The 23,287-nt window shown below is 43.5% G+C and overlaps 1 protein-coding gene across 3 annotated transcripts; it reads right to left on the bottom strand.

Annotated features, from left to right (window-relative positions):
- Window positions 1–360: 360 nt before the first annotated feature.
- On the bottom strand, window positions 361–23,287 carry pcdh10b (protocadherin 10b). Of its 3 annotated transcripts, none has more exons than XM_050042970.1 (5): window positions 20,421–23,287; window positions 19,515–19,573; window positions 19,231–19,337; window positions 5,746–6,108; window positions 361–1,799 (listed from the first exon to the last, which is right to left on the bottom strand). In XM_050042970.1, exons 1-5 carry the CDS (start codon window positions 22,767–22,769, stop codon window positions 1,780–1,782), a joined length of 2,898 nt encoding a protein of 965 aa, XP_049898927.1. In that variant the 5' UTR covers window positions 22,770–23,287; the 3' UTR covers window positions 361–1,779. The 3 variants fall into 3 exon arrangements, with proteins under 3 accessions (XP_049898927.1, XP_049898928.1, XP_049898926.1); XM_050042971.1 differs by having other exon boundaries at window positions 5,951–6,108; window positions 20,256–23,287; XM_050042969.1 differs by having other exon boundaries at window positions 20,256–23,287.

The following is a 23,287-nucleotide window of genomic DNA, read 5'->3' on the forward strand; positions in this document are numbered from 1 at the left end:
GGTTGTGATTGCTTTGATGAACAAGCAGACAAGCTGGCAGATATTTTGGTGAACGACAGTTGCAATTTGCCATTTAAAAGGAGAACTAGAAGAAGTGGTCAAATGTTGTGATTGTCATTTCCGGTAGGTGCACAGCAGCCGTGTTAGATTTGCGTCAACACTACCCTGTTGCAATTCATGCACCATGCTACTAAGTACACTGTGTACACAGTGCACTACATGGACGTGTACTAATAGAAGTATGCAAATTGAGACCCAGCAGAATTCTTTAAATCAGGCCACCTCCAGTCTTACTTACTTACTTACTTACTTACTTCTTGACCAGGTTAAACATCAAAATAAAAGCACATAAGACCTTCCTTTTCACCATTTTTCAGTTTATTGTTGGCATATTGGTGTGTTTGTGTTTGTAAATGTGTGAGAAAGAAATGTGTGTATACTCGATTCCACTGCATTGTGTACAACACCTCTTGCTTTTGGCCATGTTCTGTTTCTTTATAAATGGACCCTTAAAGTTTTGGTTACAATGACACAGAATTACCATGGATTTCAATCTAAATTATTACCTCCTTTTTATTTATAGACATGATCTTTATCAATATCCAAAAGTGGAAGAAAACAAAAAAAAAAAGAATGAAATAATGTCAAACAATGAGAACTTGAGTTTTACATCTGCTAAGGCTGTTCTGTCTCTCTTTATGTCTCCCACTGTGGGGAAAAACAAAACAAAAAAAGCCTTTTTCAGGGGCACTTAAACAAGAGTCGGACCTCTGAATCAGAATGTGGAACCCAGCAAACGGATAGCACGCCTTCAGAACAAGTAGATATAGATAGATTTATATATAGAGTTTTATATTCAGCTTGAAACTTTAAAAGATTACAGTAAACACTTCTCACACATGATAGAAACTACTTGACGTCTCAGAATCAGAAAAGTGTAGGTCAAACATTGTCCAAGCCTACAATGTGATGAACCAACCAAACCCAAAGCTGAAAAGAGCAAAACATGAAAAGAACCCAGAATAAAAAATAAAACATAAATAAAAAAATATCCTGCCCACAATCTTTTCTTACAAAGTTTGAAGTAGATCGGAATAGAGACACCTGACCACACGAACAGAATAGAAAAATCTAAAACAGTGGTATTGCATTTTGAAATGCACAAAGATTCTCCTGTACAATTTGGCGTCTCTCTGCGAGTACAAACGCCTAAAGGGCTCAGTGGCGGTTTTATCGGGGTGGCTCTCGTTTTCGATATCCGTACACATATGTAGTCTTCGTCTGGTTTTGTTTTTCCTCAGAGATGTATACATCAGTGCTGTAAACAGGCACACGCAGATTGGAAAAAGAACGGAGAGATCAGTGTCCGCTTTCATCTCTCCGTCGCCGCTGTCCTTCCTCCTCCTCTGTTAGTTTCTCAGTCCTGCTGAGACAATGGGCTCCTCCCGGTAAGGCTATCCATCTACCTGCCCACACCCATCCTTCCCAACCCCCGACCCCCCCACCCCCCTCCCCTCCCCCGTGTTCGACTGTCTCCTAATCCCCAGAGTGGGTTGCCTCCAAAGCCCGGCAGTGCTCCAAGGAATTCCAGAAAGGGGGTCGTTCCTCATTTAGTGTGTAGTCGAGTGTGTTTTTATTTTCAAATTTTCGCTGGGTGAGGAGGGATGAGGGCAAAAATGGGTTGAAAACTTGATGCTTTTTCTTTATTTTTATAGCCTCGGACGTCGGGGAGTGATTGTGCAAAGTCACGCGGTCTCCGGTATGTCCACGCGAAAGGAGCTAGCAAACCCTTTTCCTCGCTGCAAGAAGCAGAGAAAAACACAAAGTCTGGTTAGCTGTGTGTGTGTGTGTGTGTGTGTGTGTGGGGGGGGGGGGGGGGGGGGGGGGGGGTCAAGTTTGTCTGAGAGGGATGACAGAAAACAAAAAAGAAAGAAAAACAGCATTTAAATGGCCTCATTCACACAGAATTTGAGGGTTCACACATGCACAACAAGGGGGTAGGAAGTGTCACATCCCTCAGCTGGGCCGTTCCAATTCACCCTTGTGAAATGGCTCATGGATAATGTGTGTGTGACTATGTATGTGAAGTGGGGTAGGGTTGGAGGGGGGCTGTTATGGGAATAGTGACATTGGAGAGGAGGGGGTGAGCTGGTGAATATTGCATGGCCAATTTTTTTAGGACAACAACAAAAGAAGGAGGCTCAGCTTTAACAGGCGATGTCTCATTCATGCCCCCTCCTCTTCTCTGCCCCCCCCTGCATCCATGTTGTCTGATGATGGTAATCACTGAGCTCTGGCTATCATCCCCCGTCTCTCTCCTCCCCTCTGCACCCCACCCTGACCCGACCCTAGGCCCAGGCCCAGGCCCAGGCCTGCACCTCTGGGACAAAAGCGTCTCTGTGTATCACTGGCTGACTTGATCAGATTAGGGAGCTTCAGCCTCTTGGCATCATCATTCTATCCCTTCCTCCACTCCCCTCCTTTCCCCTCTCCTCCCCTCTCCGTCTCTCTGACTGTTGTTCCCTCTTTGCTATTATCCACCCCCCCGTCACCACCCCCGCACTCATTAGCATAATGGCCACAGTGATCTACTTTGAGAGAGGAGTGAGTGGCGGTGTTCGTGGGAAACGCAGCGATATTGGGAGCCCTTCACTTGGAGTGCTGCATCATAAGCGCATAATAAGCACATCCATGGTAACTATTAGAAGCCGAGCGGCACACAGCAAACACAATGTGCATCAAATTGAAGGCTGAAAAGCGCGAGGGGAGAAAACACAGAAATGAGAATCATTTGAAACTTGTTTAATGGTTGTTGCTTGATGTTTGGTTGCAGGAGAAGTTTTTAACAGCATGTCTATTACTGGAATATCAAACAGTAATATTAAAGCCTGAATGGTTTGTGCTGCGTGTAAATCTCCTGTTTTGTTGGTGCTTAAGTATTTTAAGATTAGGTTTGCTTGCCATTTAGATAAATAAACCCTTGACAGTAATGTGTATATGTTTTCATAATTATGTCATTAGGGTTAGGGCATTTGACATGTTTCTCTTCTTATGCTGATATGTGGTGTTGCACTTTGTCTTGCTTTATATTACTGCAACTAGGGATGTTCCAAAAAGGTTTCTTGCCCCCAATCCAGGTCTGAGTCATTCAATATTGAGTGCCCCAGACCTTTTAACTTATTAAAATCAATCCAGTGTACATGCTTGACAACTGAATAGCTCTGCAGTCAATTATGAAAAAATCCCTGCATCTAAGTTGTTCCTTTTTATATATAAAATAAAGTATAAAATGACAAAACCTGATCTTTTTGGCCTTGTCGCTGTCTCGAGGATATTTCTCTCCCTCTAAGAGAAAATTCTCCAGTGTTTGTTGCTTCGGTGCAGCCTGTATCTGAGTTACCTGAATCGAGTGTATTCTGTAGACTGTTTATTTTTCATCCGTACATCTTTTGCTGTGATTACATTAACAAATGACTCTTATTGCAGTCTCCAGCGCTGCCTGTCCTCCTCCGAGCAGAGCGGTGAAACATCATGACCATAGACAAGAGCAAAATGCAAGAGACTGTCACACTAAGCTGAAATTAAACATGCTGGCCTTACTTTTGGTAAACAACAAATAAAAAGTCTTACTCTGCATTTTGCTGTCGTTTATGGTGTGTGGTGTTTCAAGGCAAGAGAGTTGCATAGTTGATGATGGCTGTACCCATTGTGTTCATTCTGTTCTCATGCACTGTGCATACATTTTGCCACAAGAAGTACTTCACCAAAATTCATACATATCCCTAGGGGGCATCGCACCAAATTTTGGGCCCCATGGATAAGCAGTCTCTGTGGACCTCCCACCCTTCCTCTCTTGATCCATCTCTCTCTCACATTCCTTTTGATTTTTTTTAATTGTTTGCCATCTTTCTGTTTCCTGTCTTTTTTCTTTTCTTTTTTGCAACTGCGATTTCCCTTTCTCTGGGAGAAACATGACAGTTGATGTTGGTGATCCAGCAGCACCAGCAGTCACTCACTCGGCTCTAGCTGCGTTTAGACAAATCCTAGCACAGGCACGGACTAGTTCGGATTTCTTCATCCATGTAGTTTCCATGTACTACATTTCCATGTAGTTACAGCTGCTGTGACAGGCAGCGAAACATCATTTCATTTTATAGTTATTGTTTACTAATGTATGTAAGACTTGCCACAATATGAACAGTGGTTATATGAGTCTCAACATGTTTCTAGCTCCACCCTTTGGTACCGGATGTGTGTGCTAGGTACCCCAACAGAGGGGTGACCAAAAATATGTATGGTTAGGAACCATCCACAACTTTTCACAGTGGAAATGGAAAAAATGCATCCTAATCTAAACTGAACTGTACTGGACTGCTTGGTGGAAACAGGCTTTCTGAGAACATCCATAACGACAACTGTTATACTTGGTTGATTTTTGTATTTAACAGTTATAATCACTGATTCCTTATTTTCTATTTCCTCGAGACAGAGTGCACTATTAGATTACTGCTGTAATAACCTCAATCCTCACAACAATCAATATAATGTTATTATAACCTGCTTGGAATGTAGTTCATTTCATTGTCAAAATGTATTATTACTGTATTTTTTATACCATTAGTTTATTCAATATATTCTGTTAATTTTATGTTCATTTCGACGATACTTTCATGATTCTTATTCAGCAGCATCGCATTCAGTCCTAACAATAACCTGCATGGAAAGTTCACACAGTGAGTTACAAGACTGCCTTTTGTAAAGAGCAGTTCTATGAGAGCAATTGGTAGCCTGCTCGACATAACTTTTTGATCCAGGATTAAACAAAAAATAAAAAGCATAGCAAATGAATAAAACATTAATTAAAGGGGGAAAAAAACATTTTTCCTGCTGTTCCTAACAGCACGCTGTGGTTTTAAATGATGGCGCTGGGGAAGCAGCGGTGCTCTGACAGTTTGATAATTCCAGCTAGCTGTGTCGGATGATGAGAGAGGGGGCCTCTTCAGGCGCTGCTTGACAAAATTATAATTAAGCATTATCACCAAATTGCAGTGATTGAGGATGTATCTCTTTGTGGCCTTTGAATGAGAGTTTAGAAACAGTAATTCCTTGGGAGAGGAATTTTCCTTCCTTTTTTTTGTCCTCCTCAAATATCTAAAACTGTTTTTTGATCCGCGGCTCACAACGCATTGACGTCTGAGAAGAGATGTTAAACTCACTGCCTGCCGTTTTTCTTCTTCACTGATTGAAAACAGCCATTTTTTCATTGCGGGGCTTCGTGAGAGGGGGCCAGTGCCGCTTATATTCCTGCAGCCACTCTTCCATAATGAGACAGAACTTCCTTAATGCTAACATCTCCACCCACATCAAAGCAACCTTATAGATCATAATTGCTTTTGGCATGTTTAATTTGGAAAGGCCCGCAGGCCAATCAGTGCTGGAGGTTTCTAAGTGTGTGTGTGTGTTTGGGTGTGTGTAGGAATGAATTGAAACGGTAGGTGAGGGCAGATAAGATCATCACAGTCGGGAGATAATGGAGATGCCTGAGAAAGAGGGAAGAGTTAGTTAAACACTCTGACAGGAGGGCTGGGAGAACAGGGGTCAGACCTGAAATGAATTTCACGCTTCCTTCCGCCAGCCAATCCAGGGAGAAAATTGAATTTGGAATCTTTTTCTTTTTCACCTAATTCGATCACCAGATCAGAGAGCGGGGTGGGCGCTTAGGCCGGAGCAAAACACAATACTCACTTAAATAAGCTGGGTTATAAGGTGCTCTGGAGCTAGGCAGAAATGCTTCCAACTCTTTCCTCTCTAGGGAGCCCTGCTGGTGGCTGAGGTGATGGTTTTTGAGAAGGTGGTGGTGGTTTTGGTGGTGGTGGAGGTGACTGAGAGGCGTCTCTTTGCCAAAGGTGGAGAATGACTTATCGGCCGTTTGCTCAGGGCTTTCAAATACCTCTGTGTCCGGGACTGAGTCCATGCCGGGCACGTGGAGGTTGCTGCGGTAGTCTGGGCCCTGGCGCCCGTCAGAGGGCACGAAGCTGGGCATCCAGCAGCGATCGGAGTGGCCCAGGGCCTTACACTCCTCCGTGCAGTTAGAGAAAAGATCGGCGCCTGGAGAGGAGGGGGGAGAAGGAAAGAGAGGGGAGGGAGGGAGGGAGGAGAAAAACACAAGAGAGGTGTTTAAGTCTTTAGCATTTCTTGAACAAGCAAGACAATCAGGAAACATGATACCTGCGCACACACACACACACACACACACACACACACACACAGCAGGATCTGACGTATTTCTGCAAGACTTTAACAATATGTATTTATGCAACCTGCTCTTTGATTCATCACGTCAGGGCTTTCTGTTTCACCATAGTTAAGATCAAAGCCGCCTGCACAATGGATAGAGAAACCCCTCTGCTAACACACACACACATATACACACACACAGAGACACACTTACAGTAAAAGGCTGTGGAAGAAAGCGACTCATGGGACTGCTGGTTCTACTTTGTAAAAGCATAAATCCTTGTAAAAAAAAAAAAAAACAATATACAGTATCTGCTTAATTTTGAGGTACATGAACTTAACTTGAATATTTTCATTTGATGCTATTTAATACTTCGACATCACTACATTTCAGAGGGAACTACAGCGCTTTTTACTACACTGCATTTATCTCACAGCTACAGTTACTAATTACTGACTAACTTAAGCACAGAGGAGAATGGGGAGTGACCATCAAAGCAATTAAATATAGCCAAAGCTGCGTCGTGGCCACTCCCGTTTAGTTGATTCAAACAATTGGCTCTATATGATAGCTGTTCTTTATCTGATTATTTTCATCTGATGCTACTTTAAACTTGTAGTGCACTCTATTCTACTACATTTATCTCACAGCTACTAATTACTGACTCACTGGCTTACTTAGAGGAGAATAGGGGGTGACAATTAAAACAATTAAATATAGCCAAAGTTGTGTTGTGGCCATTCCTCTTTAGTTACCTCAGATAATTAGCACTGTATGATACTTTTCTTAATTTGTTTATTTCATTTGATGCTACTTTAAACTTGTAATCCACTCTACGTACTACATTTATCTCACAGCTACAGTTACTAATTACTTATTTCCTTACGTACAGTAAGAGCATAAGAGAATGGGGAGTGACAGTTAAATATAGTCAAAGCTCTGTTGTGGCCATTTCCCTACAGGGAGCTCAGACAATTCGCACTATATGATAGACTCCACTAATACTTGTGCGTCAGCTCTATGCAGAGCCTATGCTGTAGCCTACCCATGTTGCCAAAAAGACAGGAGTCTGCTTTGCCAATGTAGTTACATTTCTGGGTAGGTGCATGTTAACGCAGAGCCTATGCAACATAGTATAAAGTATAAATCCTGCTTTATCTCACAGCTACAGTTACAACTTGCTTACTTTTATATGTATGAACAGAGGAGAATGGGGAGGGGCAATGAAAACAATAAAATATAGCTTAGGACATGTTTTGGCCATTGGTTGGGACTATAGATCCTTTTTTATTTGATTATTTCCATATTATTGCCACTTTAAACTTGTAATCCACTGGACTACATTTATCTAACAGCTTCACTTTGCAGACTCACATGTTAAATACAAAACATGATCAGTTTATATTATTAGCAACCCTCTGTTTCACTCAGCAAACCCCCCGAAACACATTTATTGTTATGCAACACTGGTATTACAGCAGTGTGACAGTCATTTGGTATGCACCGTCTATTCTCACACGTCAGGCTGAGCTACAGCAGAGCTCTTTTTTAGTTGTTTTAAACTTTTCAGAGCGATAAAAGCATAAATTTTACATGAGTAGCATTACATTTTAGTAAATGCATCGGAAGCAAAGGGGTTTAGAACGGCTTCACTGCTGGGGAAAAAAATCTTTCTCAACAAGTCATTTAGACTCATTCAGCATTCAAGACCTAATTTAATCCAAAGCAGGAGTCCTTCAGCCGGTGAGTGAGAGCCTCGACTTGTTTATGGAATGTTCGGGAAAGTGTCTTGAAACAGAACAGTGCAAAGCCTATTGCAATAGAATCAATATAATTAATTAATTAGCATTAAAAACAGGCAGATTTGTTACACTTGTTTAAGAAACAGACATTTGTTGTTGAATAATGGACTACATGACTAGTTAAGAAGAAGATTTGTTGCCTTGAAACTGTTGAAAAACCTTTTTTTCCTCCTCAAACTGTTTCAAGGCTCGGCTGTTACAAAAGTGCTCAAGCACACATTGTGAAGTCTTTGTTGAGGAAAGGGGCAGAGGAGTGTAAGGGCTTGTCATTCCTTTTTGTTTCTTGGTGAAATTTTTCAGTGCACTTTGCAAAAATATTTTTGGGTTTTTGAGAAGTGATTCAATTTCAAACAACTCAAAGAATCCCAGTTTGTGATGCTAATGTAGTCAACAACCAGAAATACTTTATCAACCTGGGACACGCACACACAGTCAAGTAAAGACGATTGTATTTATAGCACCCAAAATTGCAAAGGACAAATTTGCTTTGTATCTGGAGAGCGTGACACAATTAACCCTTAGACCCTCTGTTCAGATCAGGAAAAACTCCCCAAAAAACCCTTAAATGGGGAAAAAAGGAAGAAACTTCAGAGAGCAAGAGAGAGAGAGCAGGGACCAGGATTTACAGACCTACAGAAAAATGATTTCAATGAATACCATTAGTGGTAGTTAGATCCTTCACTTGAGTTGAAGTATTAACACAACAATGTGAAAAATGTTACACATAGGAGTCCTGCATTACTTGTTAAAGTATTAAAATGTCCTCTGTGACTGTTATACTATTATATCATTGCACTTTTATTACGCATGCATAAACATGAGAGCAGAATTGTGTTGTTTTACTTAGTTGAGGTGAAGCTGTTTTCATTATGGATTAAACTGCGGATTGATCAACTCAGTGTTTTGTGAATTAACAAAACAGTGAGAAATGCTGTCTAACCGACAGTCTAAACCTCAATATTATTACTAATACATTGCAATTATTTAAAGGCTAATCTTCCAACTAGGAAACTGAAAAGCTTTTACAGGAAAACAGTAACATTTTGAGTGCAAATCTGTAAAGTCACCAACAACTGAAGCTGTAAAATAACTGTAGTAAAGTTAAAAGTACATTTCCCTCTGAGATGTAGTAGAGTAAAACTAGAAATTGGTGTGCGAGGAAAATATGTGAGCAAAGTTCAAGTGCCTTAAAACTGTGTAAAAGTAAAATACTTGATTGAATGTACTTAGTATGTACTTTAGTTGCAGAATTTAAACTCCCCCAAGGTTGCTGCTAAAATTCCAAGGAAAAAAAAAAGGCCCTGGAGCCAAGCAACAAACAAAGCGCTGAATCCGTCTTCAGTGTTTGGGTCTCCAGACAGATAGCCCCTGGCTATGACCTCACACATATCTACAATCAGATACAAAGCATCACAGGTCACTGGCTGTTTGTGTGTGAGCTGCAGGCGTTTACGCGCACCAACATGCATCTGTAAAAAAAATAAAATAAATAAAGTTCCCGTGGAATGGGTGGGTGGAATTAATATGACAAAGTGAGAGCGTGTGTGTGTGTGTTTGAAGGGGTTGAGAGGTGGGTGCAGTCTTCAAAGCCCTTGCCAACACACTGCCCGTGCTCCCTTTAGCCCTGCCATTAGATTAACCAAACCACAAACTCAATAGTATTGGATTACCCAGCTCTGCCCCCGTCCCGGGCCCTCAGTCTCACCCCATTTACTAAACCTATTGTCCTCCATGAAAGGCTGGCTGCAGGTACGACCGAAAACTACTTTGACAGGCTCGCTTTCATGTGGAGTAATTATTTGTGAGGCTTTTTAATGGCTGGAATTCTCCGTGAGAAAATCACCTTTTGTCAGAGAGCAAAGGGGAGCCGAGTTAACAGCAGCGCTGGCTGTTCAGCACAGCTATTTAGGCCGAGTGTAAGCCTTAAGCCAAATTGTGTTTTCATTGCCCCATATGTTTTTTGCAGTAGGGCCTAGATCCCGCGTTTGCATGTATTTTGAAACCTAAATCCGCTTGTTGTGTATATGTGTGTCTGAGTCGCTGTTTGGGGCTACAATCTGAACTGTCCAGCTAGGGCTATCTGCTACTAATCCCTCTGAATACAGACTGATTAGACTAAGGTCTGCTGCCGTCCCAGTAAGCAGAGTGTGTGTGTGTGTGTATGTGTGCACGTTTTGTTGTGTGTGTCTGTCGCGGTCAGCAAAGGGGGAATTTGCTTTGTTACAAAGCGGATTAATTTGGCTTGCCGTCACTAACAGCTTGGAAAAGTGCCCAGTCTCCTAACGAGAGGGTTTCTTATTAAATATTAACCAACATGCCATAAATACACCATCACATTACGTTTTAATATGGCCTCTTACATGGGAGGAAAACGACTCACTGTACAGCTTGATGGGGGGGAGCAACCAGAACGCACGCTGGGTGCTGACATACTGTATCAGTGCACCTGGACGAGCGGGGAGCACTGCATTGTGGGCAGCACAAAAAAAAAAAAAAACAAAGTGGAAGGAGGACACAGAGCTCTGCTTCCATTACAAAATGGATGCTGAGTTAATTCTCAAAATGGGAACGGGAAATGTGGCATTTAGACTCTGTCAGAGAGATAAGACTCTCTCACTCACACACACACACACACACACACACACACACAGAGAGAGAGAGAGAGAGAGAGAGAGAGGAAGAAAGGAAAGACAGAAGGAGAGGGCGAGTAATTTCAGCCACAAAGCCAGATTAAGACATCTTGATATTTCTTGACATTTTGGCAAAATTAGATGTTCCCCTGGCACATTAGACAGTCTCTATCAAATCAGGAGGATAAAAACATTTCAGCTGTAAAATTGAACCCATCACCACACACACACACACACACACACACACACATACACGCACACGNCCATCACCACACACACACACACACACACACACACACACACACACACACACACATACACGCACACGCACACAGAGTCTGAGCCATGCTTAAAATGTGAATAAAGGTTGTGGGTAATGCCCTTATCTCTCCACTACGTGGTCCTCCAACAATTTTCTCAGAGCAAACAGTCGGCGTGAGTTATGAGGCTTCGCCCGGCAGCAGAGTACAGTATCTGCCCTCCACTTCAACGCCGGATGAAACAGAAGTGTGTCAACATGTCTCGCACTAAGCCAAAAACAAGCAGAGAGACCGGCGAGGAGACCGAGGGAGGGGAGCGTAATGCCATCCAGAAGCGCGCTGACCCTCGTTACTTTCAGCGCCTCATCTCATCTTAGCATTCTGCACGGCGCTCACGCAGGGCAAACGCAAAGTCTCCATAATAACCTTCATTTGGTAATTGGTATGCAGAGGTCTGAAAAATGAATTACTGATCAGCGAGCTGTTACCACGGTGATAACATGAACCACAGGCCTAAGGAGGAATTCATCATGGCAGCGGGGAGAGATGGGAGTGGGGGTGGAGGGTGGAGGGGTTGGGGATGGGGATGGGGGTTGGGGGGGGGGATTGAAAAGTGGATAAGCGCCTTGACTCAATCTTCTCCAAGTGCGTGACATTGGCTATATTGATAATATGTACTTTACACATGTAGCACGTCCGGAAATGGGGTCCTTGAGGGGACTCCCGGGGCCGCAGAAGTGGTCCTGGAGGGTCCGGCAGTAAATGAGGAGCACTTTAATTCCACAAGAAAACGTGCCCATCACAGCATGTATAGAGTGACCTTTAGCTCAGAGTGCAGTCTCAGAGTTGGCCGATATCAGACAGAATTGTCAACTTGTTACACTCTGTTTCCATCTTTAGTCTTACACTGCCTCCACTCTGACCGATTTCCTTGCCGGAGGGGGATTCAGTTTTCCCTAACTAATCACTAGACACTAGGGCTGAGTGTTGGTACTCGATACCTTTAAACTGAGAAAAGCTAGGCCGAAGCAATCCACTACCAAGAAGTATTGATACTTCTCCAGTCAAGTGACACTTGCATACAATCTGAAAAATCACTATTTGTATGGTTTTGCTTGCAGCCAGTCACTGAAGTGTTCTTCAGTTTGAGGCGACATACGCTTGGTCCACTGACACATCTGCTTCATCCCTACAGTCCGTGATGTAGTGAAGTTGAACGCAGTGTATTTTACAGAGTTGGAAGTTCGGCATGTTGAGGTGCTACCAAAGTGTTTGAAAGTATGGTTATACCAATTGCCCATAGTGTCATTTTATGCAGCTGGTTGCTTCCATGCACATGATGGTTATCGGATGAAGCACGAAAAAAGGTATCAAATAAAGTACTCTACTGGTGTCTGTATCACTTTAAGGGTACTGGTATTGTGATTTTTTTTAACAATACCCAGCCCTACTAGCGATCAACGTATCCACCTAAATCTAACGTCATATGAAATCCACACTGGAGCCCATACTGGTTTTGCTGGGGTTTTCAGAGTGGAGCAAGGAAAAACAAAAACGACAATGTCGAGCAATATTAAGAGGACATGTCAATTTAGAGCAGCCTCGATAGCAGCGCCTATCTTGTCAAAAGTGTCACCATTGTTGTTATTACTCCTTATTGGTTTGCTTGACAACAGCTTGACAACGCCATTGGTCCTACCCTTGGCACTGATTTATTTATTTAATGTTTATTTGAATGAGAATAAGTATGTACCGTAAAACGATGCCACACACTACAGCATTTATAGCGTAAGCTAAATTGCAATACCCATCCCTAGATTGGCTAATCATTAACTGGCTACCCCTGCAGTGCTAACTGAATTGATGCATTGTAAACCGAGAAACCGCTGTTTGATGTCACAATGCCAGACGAATCAGTTGGATTCAAAGGTATGGACCCAGGCAACTCTCAGAGAACACTAACCCAACAACAACAATATTTCAGTTGAAAGTGCCAGAACAGTGTTTAAGTAGACCTTGAGTTAAGATTTGTTTTTCCATATTAAACAAACCTTCAAGGTCAAGAAGTTTCACACTCAAAAGTCAACCCAAAAGGGCTTCTAGCACTGAATATGATAAATAAGGATCCCATTATTTAGAGCTGAATTTAGCCAGTTTTTCAATAATCAGATAATGAACCTGTGACAGTTTTTAGAACTGATTCATCATTGAAGTCATTCAGTTAAATTAGCTGGCTGCAGTCTCTGCTCGGTGAAGATCTGTACAGTACTTGAGAATAATTTTGAGCCACTTTAATTGAGTATTTCAATCTAGTTGTACTTTTGTTCTCTAGTTGTACCACTCCCACTACAGTAAGCATTGTACTTTTTACTCAAATACTCTTATTTGACAGTTTTTTGTCATTAGTTACGCTGAACACGGAGATTTCACATACTGTTTTAAACATATGATGGTTCTATAAAGCATGATACATTGTTAAACCGTTAATTCAAATATGTTCCACTTTGACCTGCTACAGCATTAAAGCGATTAGGGAGGCACGATAATCTCGGTAAGTCATCGGCATTATAAAAAATATATATTATACATATAAAGTGAAATATTGGAATCGGTCAACATGCTTTTACTTCTTGCACAATGAATAAACATTACATACATTAAAAAGCATTCTAATTCATGTCTCCATCTGCTGGTGGGCCATTACGATAAGAGTATGCATGCGTAATATGATGTTTATTCCACTACAGCAGAGACTTGACAATCACTTAAAATTATGTATGTTTGCTTATATGTTATGCTTATCACATGATATATTTGTCAGTGATAATTCAATATACTGTATATGTGGTGTAATCACTGCACAGTAACCTCTCGCTGCTTGTAAATGACCTATCGTGTTTCCTCTCACAAAATAATTCATTATTTTCTTCTTTCTTTCTTTCTTTATATTGTATTCAAACATACATGCATTTCCATCTATATCCATATATTCTCTATAATATTAAATGAGTGTGTCAGCGAAAATACATGGGGGTAAAAATCAAAGTCTGTAAGGAGAGCAGTGACACAATAATGATATATGGACGTGAAAGAACAATTAACATATGTGAGAGGCCCTTAATTAATCATGGCCTGCGCAGCCACTCATAGTTCTGACTAGCGAGTGACAATGCAGGAATTTTACATATAGTGGAGTAATTTTTTTAAACAATATGATATTTCTATTTTACTTAAGTAAAGGATCTGAGTTTTTCCACCGCTGCCATTCATTAAAGAATCCCTCTGGGTCTTTTGACTGTTGGTCAGACAGAATCAGCACCTTGTGAGGCACATTTGTCATCACTATGGACATTTCATAGACTAAACAGTTGTATTATTAAGTACTCAGGAAAATAAAATTAAAAAATCAGCTCTTCTAGAATGTTTTCATATTGTTTTCTACAGTTGAACAGCATACAACGTTAGGTTTTCCAGCAACTTGGAAGATTTGACACTTTCTAAGGTAGCGCATTATGAATGTTTTACAGCAATATGTTAATATCAGCAGTAGTAGGTGTGATAGAAATAATAGCAGCAGTTAGTACGTAAAATGCTAAATTTATGCATTTCTCACGTCTTTCACCGCACTAAAACATGCATCCTCGATGAAATTATAGGGCCATCACATCATCACTGCCATAAATCCGCACACATCTTCACACTGCGGTGTGTAATGGCATATAATGTGCAGTATTTGCTCATTTGAATCCTGCTTTTGACCTTTAATGCAAATCCTCCGCGCTCTCTCCTCCACACACTGAAATGCCTTGAAAATAATCTCAGCACTGATCTGGCCAATATGGAGTTTGTTCCTCGTATTGGATTCCGACTGATCGGAATGGCTCTGAATTTAACAAGAAAATAAGACATATTTTGTAAAATATATAATATATTTGTATTTCATCCTGTTCCTGTGTCCTTTACAGGTGATTTCCGGACTCTTTGTGACTCTTTAAGTGTGTCCTTGATGAGGAAAAACGGAGCGGTTTTGATCAGGGAACAACAGAGCACACAGCCTGAAGCAGCAGAAAATGTTGGCACGACAACGCAGCCGGCAGCAGGAAAAGAAAGAACACAAATCACTATGTCAACAATCTCGTAGTGGTGGTTGTCAAAAAAAAAAACAGTGCTACGGTTAAAAAAATAAGAAGAAGAAAAAAAAAGACAAGACAAGTGATGGGGCAAGGAGGGTAAACAGCCCCATCCTCCTCTGTAAGGCCTGTTTCCAGCATGTTCAACAACACATGAGCATTTATCTGTCAGTGTGTAATGTTCATGCTTTAATTCATATAGTTCAACAAATTTAGCCCAACATTAAAAACCAATATGCTCCTATGAATCTGATTACATGGACAAAAACGTCTCCATGGAAAAGAAAAGAAAGCTGAGATTGAATTCCTCCCCCCTGACGTCCGCTGTCAAAGTCAAGAGACGAGGCTAACACGCCATTGTGATGGATGACATGGACACGTGTTTATTTAACATTAGCATTTATTAAACACTGATTCGCTTCGAGTGTACCCTCGCTGCTGACAAACTGAATTAGCACGCAGCGAGTAAAGCTTGTGCTCTTTTTTTTTTTCAGCATTGTGGGAGCTGAATTGCGGGACGCTAAGCCACGCTATCAATTATCCTAATCAAACAAAGACTTAATGCACGGCAAATAATCTGTTTAAAGGCACTAAAGCGGCTGATAACTCCGCAACAAAGTAACTGTATCCTATTTGCCACACCAAGGGTACTCAAAGTCAGCTGAAAAGTGCCACTGCATCACAACTGGACATACAGCACAGCGTACACTGGTACATGAGAGAGAACTGTGTGTGTGAACAGGCAGGCTGACGATGAAATGCTAACACACTGGAAATAGGACATAAAGCAGCTGGCTGGCTCAGGCCCGCCCGAGTGGGAATAAAAATGTCCCACAGCGGTGAAAAAGACAAAAAAAAAAACACCAACTCAATACTTTTGTGAAATGTGTCCATAGCACCAAACTTCAAAACCCATGTGAACGTTGGCGCTGAATGTGTGGTAAGATTTGTACTTCTGTCATCATCATTATTGAAATCAATGATTTCAGCTATGTCTGATCAGATTCATACGCTTGTTAAAATATTCTTTGGTCCGACACTCCCTGACTTAAATATAAAATCATCCACAGCGGTGAGAAAGAAAAACTGATGCACTTGTACTGAACTTTGAGGCTTTTTTTGGTAGCGATGGAGATGTGACAAATGTCTGGTCAGATTAAGAATCTTGTTTCAAGGATTGATTTCCAACCTGGCAAACTGGCAACTGTCCTGGAGCCTGAGACCCCCAGGGGCCACAACAGCTTCTGTGGCACTGAGCATGCGGTCATTTGATGAACTGATAAATATAACCTGAAATGAAACATGGATTTAAGACAACTCCAGCATTATTAGCTAATATCAGCACTGTGTCAAAGTCTTTCTATCATGCTCACATGGTGGGTATTTACTCAAATAAATACTGCTGCTTTGTTAATACACTGTGTTATGTGATGCATTTTTGTCGTACCTAATTTCGCTTTTGTGGATGTGTTGGATTTTGTCATCCTGCAAGGGTGTACGTTTTGTTTCAACATTTCGGGGGGTCACACATATGAAAAGGAGAATTTTCCGCCAGAAAATTTTAAGCATCAAACAATTATTTTCCTGCCTTATGTTTAATTTTTACGCATCAGTTTGTGTCTTTTCTGCATTCATTTATGGTTTATATGTCTGAAATTTTGTCAAAACAAAAGTCTGCTACTTTAATGTTTTCATATGTGGGGACAAATGAATGTGTTCTAAATATAGAGAATCTACACCTATGTCGTCCTGTGTTGGAGGCTGCTATTTGACCCTGTCTTGACGAGGGTTTCATCTCACTCTGACTACCTAGTTAAATAAATTTTATTTATGGTGAGTATTCTTGAATAAATCTATATTCAATCCAATTGTAACCAAACTAAGGTGCAGAATATGACTTAATACGGGCCCACAGGGCAAGTGATCGTATGGCTGCTTGTGTATACGCAACATCTTAATATTGGAAACCTTTGCTTCTTTTGTCAATAGAGAATAAAGTGAATTCTCTACAGCTTTTTCCACACAAAATCAGGGTGTCTACATGTATCAGACACTTTAATTCGATGCTTTTTAAGACCTTTTCAAGAGAATTTAAACACATTTAAGGCTGATTTTCAGACAAGTCAGATTATTCTTATTCAAGCACTGCAAGTCAGCGCAAGAGGTAGGATTTATGTTAGAAAACGATTATTAGATTGAGTTGGGTTAATCTACGTTTTCCCAACAGGTAAGTGCAAGCATAAAGTAAAAAGATGAGTATGAAGTTCAGGGTTAGGTTTAAAGATTTGTACCATCAGAAATGTGAACTTTCATGCTGAAGAGCTTGACTCATTTTGACAAAAAGAAATGAAAAAATAGATAAATGAAATTAGATAAAAAATGTTTGTGGCTATGAAGACCTCAGACATTCACATATTTAAGACTACTGGATGGCTTTTAAGGTCTCACATTTACAAAAACTGAATTCAAGACTTTTTATGGACAATGCTGAAATAGGACAACTGCATCCACACACAGCAGCCGGCTGAGGTGCCACAGTGCTGAAAAAGACTTAACAGATGTTGGAACCTCGAAACTAGTGCTGACCAAAATGCATCCATTACACAGAGAATCAAAATGTTGGTGTCAGACATCTGCTCGGAGTCATGGTTCTGTTTAGTTTTCTTTTATCAGATTGATTGTCTTTAGGCAAAGCTCTTGTACAGCTGCTTATGTCTGGACAACATCTAACATTCGACTACTTTGGCTTATTTTGTTAAATGATAAAAAGGATTTATATTCCTGAGAGTAAGGCATCAAAAAGTGTCCCTTCGGTATAGATACAAAAACTCAGGTACACATTTCAAATGCTACTCAGCCCTACTTTTATAACACAGTGTGACTATTCATGACAGAATATGAACTCTGGCTGGCAGCATTCACACGAAATGGTAATGCACTCAAAATAGGACAACTCCATCCACACAAAGCAGCTGGCTGCCTCAGTCCTGATTAGGAGTGAAAATCTTCCACGCTGGTGAAAAAGCAAAACCTGAAGCAGTTGTGAAGGTCTAACTCAGGGCTTTTTAGAGCTCAGACAGGGTTCAGCTCCGTGTCTTTCTGTTTACTGGGGTCTGTCTGACCCATCCAGGCCTACTGGAGTGACAGTGGAAGTGGCAGGCAAGCTCCATTTGGCACGGCGAGGAGGGCCCCCGCTGCGGCCGACCAGACACGATGACAGGCTCCGTCCACAGAGAGCCCGCACCGAAGAAAGCTCACCACTGAATGAAGACATAAAACCGGCATTCACAACTCAGTGGGGCCTTATTGTATGAGCACAGATAGGAAGGGAAGATTAAAAACGAAGAGAAAAAAGGATGGGGTGTGGAAGAATGTGGTCAGGGAAGAAAAAAGAAGTGCAGTCGGAGAGTAGCTGCATGAATGAACTCGTTAATTAATTTAATGAACGGATGAATCGTCTGTTTTGTTTGCCGCGGCCGCAACCTATTTGGTCCGCTTCCCAGCACTCCAGAGCAAGCGCGGCCTCATTAAAAAGCCTGTCACGTCTCGTCGAGTGGTCTCCAGCACCAAGTGACCGAGCTCACAGGGAGCTGGCTCCTCATTAACACCGCCACATATTTACAAACAACAGTGCCGGGGCTCGCTTCCTGCCCGACAACATTAAATCATCACGTGTCAGGAAAGACATATTAAGAGATGTGCTCCCATAGAGGGCGAGCACTTGGAGGCAGCTCACAGGGACAGGATCTGATTCTGTTTTGAGCTATCCTAAGCTTTTTCTTTTTCTTTTTTTTTTTTTTTTTTTTAGGTATAACAGGAAATCACAAGCCACAGTGTCACCAGAGAGAATGTCTCAGAGTACAACACCATCAGCATTAAAGCTGATTGCCGGACACAGTGCTGACTCTGGCCGTGTGCGATGCTAGCTCTAATTAAAATGAGCTTTCATTTTTTCACCCAACACAACTGAGCAAGAAGATTTCCAGCACTGGAGAGACAGGCAGCAATCTGCTGCTGGACCCACACGGCATAGTAACCACATGCTAATCAGCAAAGCCTACTCCAGTTCTATAGGAGCCAGAGAGCCATCGATTGGCCCTTTGAACATGCAGCTTCAATCAAGTCAACCCGTAGCGAAGAAAAGAGGCAGGTCACTGTAGCAGTTCTTACCGGAGGAATGGCCTCGGTTGGTGGCGTCGTGGTCGCTGTCTCCCTGCTCGCTGTCGCCGTGGCCGCTGTCTTTAGAGCTGACCATGTCCGCCTCCTGGAATGCCGAACTAAAACCAAAGAGGACATGAAATCAACTTTTGATGTTTTCAGCTGACAGCGGTTTTTCCATCTCATCATCATCTAGAGCATCATCACAGTAATGAGAGATATTAATGAATGAAGTCATATAAGAGGTTTATGTGAGCAGCAGAGAGGCTGCGGCGAGAGTCTTGGTCCATATTTACCTGTTGACACGTCTCGGCCTATCAACCAGGTAGCTGAGCTCAGCTCGCTGGTGTTTGGTCTGAAAGAAAAGGGGGTGCAATTTTGAGTGTTTTGCTCGAGCAACTTGTGTAACATGATTAGCACAGAAAAAAACACCACTTTCTAACCAGAAATGATGCAAACCCACACAGTTGATGTCAGTTATGAAATGAACCTGAGCTGTGATCAACACACATCACTCATATCTGGCGAGGAGTGTGTGTTTGAGGTGTGCTTTCTCTTCACACACACTCACAGATGCACCCACAGCAACCAGCAGCCTCTGAGCCACCATACACACTTCTCTTATTCTGATTTTTTAGATTTTCAAAGACTTGACATAAACATGCAGTCATTGCTGTTTCAGGGCCGACCTCCCTGAGGACTGCTGAAGGCAACATGTCAGCAACCGCTACTCTAATCATTGTGCTTGCTTTGATGCCTTTTCCTGAAATAAGTCAGAGGATGTTGCGGCATACTGTGTGTATTAGCACTCAATAACAGCCATTTGTAGACCTGGCATGCCACTGAACTGAGGAGGGGAAAATTAGGAGATGGAAATGGCTCCTGTATGAAACATTTTGTGTGTCATATATTCAGATAGTATCAAACAGGCAGGCTTCATGTGTCTAAAGGGGGGGTCCAGGAATCAGGTTTTAGACATGCTGAGGGTCTTTGAATAAAAGGGGGGGTTATGCTGTAGGTATGAGAGGGACTCTTACCTCGTTTGATAAAATGCTGCCGTTTGATATGATGTCAGGCTGCTGGTCTGTGTACCCTGTCACTATGGCCCCGCACGGGTTGTGATCGGTGTCTGTGCTCCTAGACGGACTACACGGCTTTAGGAACATGAGGTCGGTTTTGGCAGACTCTGGAGTCAGACATACCTGGTAGCAATAGTTCTGGTTTTGATGGTGAGAGCCGAAGCTCCCTGACTCCTCCACGGGGACTTGAGCTGTACCGGCCCCACTGACGTTGCCAGCGCTTTGCACCAGCATGATATCCGACTTGCTGAGCTTTTTCTTACGGGCACGGCCCTGCCGTGAGCAGCAGGAGCTGCAGCCCAGGCAGCACTCGCTGGTCAGGCAGGTGTAAATGTTAAGCTTTTTGTCCTTCTGGCAGCGCACGGCCAGCACGATCATGACCAGGAGGAAGATGAATGAGACAGAACCCAGGGCGATGATGAGGATGAGGGTGAGGTCCAGGGTGCCGTCTTTGGCCTTGGCTGTGCCTCCCCGCTCCCCACCGCCACGGCCTTCAGCCACGCTGTCCACCAGCATCACCAGCACGCTGGCACTGGAGGACAGCGGCGGCTGGCCGTGGTCTCTCACCTCAATCAGCAGGTCATACAGCTGGTGGGGGTCTCGCTTGGCCGACACCCGCCTCGCCGTCCGAAGTTCGCCCGTCCTCCAGTCCATCCTAAACATGCCGTTCTCGTTCCCCCTCTGGATACTGTAGGACAGCCGGGCGTTCTCACCATCATCAGCATCCATAGCAACGATGCGGGTCACCAGGTAGCCCGGCTCAGCTGATCGGGGCAGGGGCTCCTTGGCTGTGCCGTTCTTCCCCAAGGGAGCCAGCACCAGGGGGGCATTATCATTCTGATCCACAATTATGACTTTGACTGTGGCGTTGGAGGAGAGCTCCGGGGTGCCCGCGTCTTTGGCCTGGACCATGAATGTGAAATCCTTCAGCTGCTCATAATCAAAGGACCTGAGTGCATACAGATAGCCTGTCTCCTCATTGATGGACACATAGGTTTTGACTGACATGCCCTGGATGTCACACTCTAATATGGAGTAACTGATGAGCGCGTTCTGCCCGATGTCCGGGTCCAGAGCCGTCACAGCGTGTATGTACGCCCCTGGCACGTTATTCTCTGTCACATACACATCATATATGGGCTGCGTGAATGTGGGCGCGTTGTCGTTCTCATCTGACACCTGGACTCGGATTGACTTACTGGCAGCCAACGAGGGCGTCCCTTTATCCCGCGCGACCACAGTGACGGAGTAGGAGTCCGCCTGCTCCCGGTTCAACGGCCCGTCGGTCACTATGGTGAAATAATTCCTAAAGGACGATTTTAATTTGAAGGGGACATCTCCGAGGATTTCCACGTGTATCTGTCCGTTCTCCTCTGCGTCCCGGTCCGTCACACTCAGCAGCGCGATAACGGTGCCGGGAGCCGCCTTTTCGCTCACTGACTCGGTGACGGTGCTGAAGGTGATCTCCGGTGCGTTGTCGTTCACGTCGGTGACTTTGACCAGCACTTTGCAGTGCGCAGGCACGGCGTTTGGCCCCAGATCCTTGGCCTGAACGAAGATTTGATACAGGCTGCTCTCCTCGAAATCCACCTCTCCGCGCACCTCGATGCGCCCGGTGCGCGGGTCTATGCTGAACAGGTCCTTTACGCGGTTGGATATGTGGTTACTGAAGGAATAAACTATCTCCCCGTTTAGTCCCTCATCCATGTCGGTGGCGTTTAGTTGTATGACCAGCGTGCCCACCGGTGCGTTCTCTGAGAGGCTCACCGTGTACACGGGCTGGTCAAACACCGGCACGTTGTCATTAGAGTCCAGCACTTTGACCACCAGCAGCGCGGTGCCAGTCCGGGGAGGCTGACCGCCGTCCACCGCGGTCAGCACGTACCTGTGCGCCGCCTGCTGCTCCCGGTCCAGCGGCTTTTCCAGGACCAACTCCGCGAACTTGTTTCCGTCCGATTGGGTCTGCACATCCAGGTAAAAGTAGTTGTTAGTGGTGATATCGTATGTGCGTAAAGCGTTAGAGCCCACGTCCGGGTCGAACGCGCTCTCCAGAGGGAAACGGGTGCCCGGAGTGGCGCTTTCTGAGATCTCCACAGTGATGTCTGTCTCCAGAAAGCTGGGTGGGTTGTCGTTAATGTCCACCACTTCGATTTCGACCCGAAACAGCTCCAGTGGGTTCTCCAAGAACACCTCCATGTTGAGCTGGCAGCTGGCGCTCTGCTTGCAGATATGCTCCCGGTCGATTTTTTCGTTAACGAATAGGACGCCGTTCTCCAGGTTCACCTCAAGGTACGGTGTCCGAGAGCTGGGCACCACCTGGAAGCGGCGGGAGGCCAGTTTGGTAAGGTCCAGTCCCAGGTCCTCGGCGATATTCCCCACCAAGGTGCCATGGTCCGCCTCCTCCGGCACAGAGTAGCGTATCTGAGAGAGCACTCCATCCGTCATGCACAGGACAATCAAAAGCACAATCATCGCCGGAAAAACAAGTGCACTTGGGTAGAAAATATTAAAAACCTTATTATCCTCTGTTAATGGACAAAATGTCCATTTCCATCACCCATATCAGTCGGGAGACAAAAGTCTCCAAAATGCGTAAAAGTCTCCAAAAATGCGTGAGGCGTCCGGAAAAATCTGCCCCATTAAAAGAGAGGCATTTTGATTTTTTTTAAAGGACTTTTTCTGACTGCAGAAGCTCTTTTCTATTCTATCTCCGTTGTCTTGTGTTTCAGACGTGTCCCGGAGAACCTACAGCGCACATTCCAATGAAGCGCAGTGCTGCTGGTGTGATGAAACCAGCCTGGAAAGGAGTTGGGGAAAACAGAAATCAGTATCCATATAAAAAAAAAAGAGATTCGTTTTCTCTTCTGTGATGCTCCCTAATCAGAAAATAAATGTCAGACTTGTCCTCCTGTTTTCTGGCTCTGTGTCTCCTCTTGGCACCCTGCTCCCTCACTGCGGTCCCCTCCACTCCACTCTCTACTGACGCTGTT

This window comes from Epinephelus moara, chromosome 4 (assembly GCF_006386435.1).
Source record: "Epinephelus moara isolate mb chromosome 4, YSFRI_EMoa_1.0, whole genome shotgun sequence".
NCBI lineage: Eukaryota > Metazoa > Chordata > Actinopteri > Perciformes > Serranidae > Epinephelus > Epinephelus moara.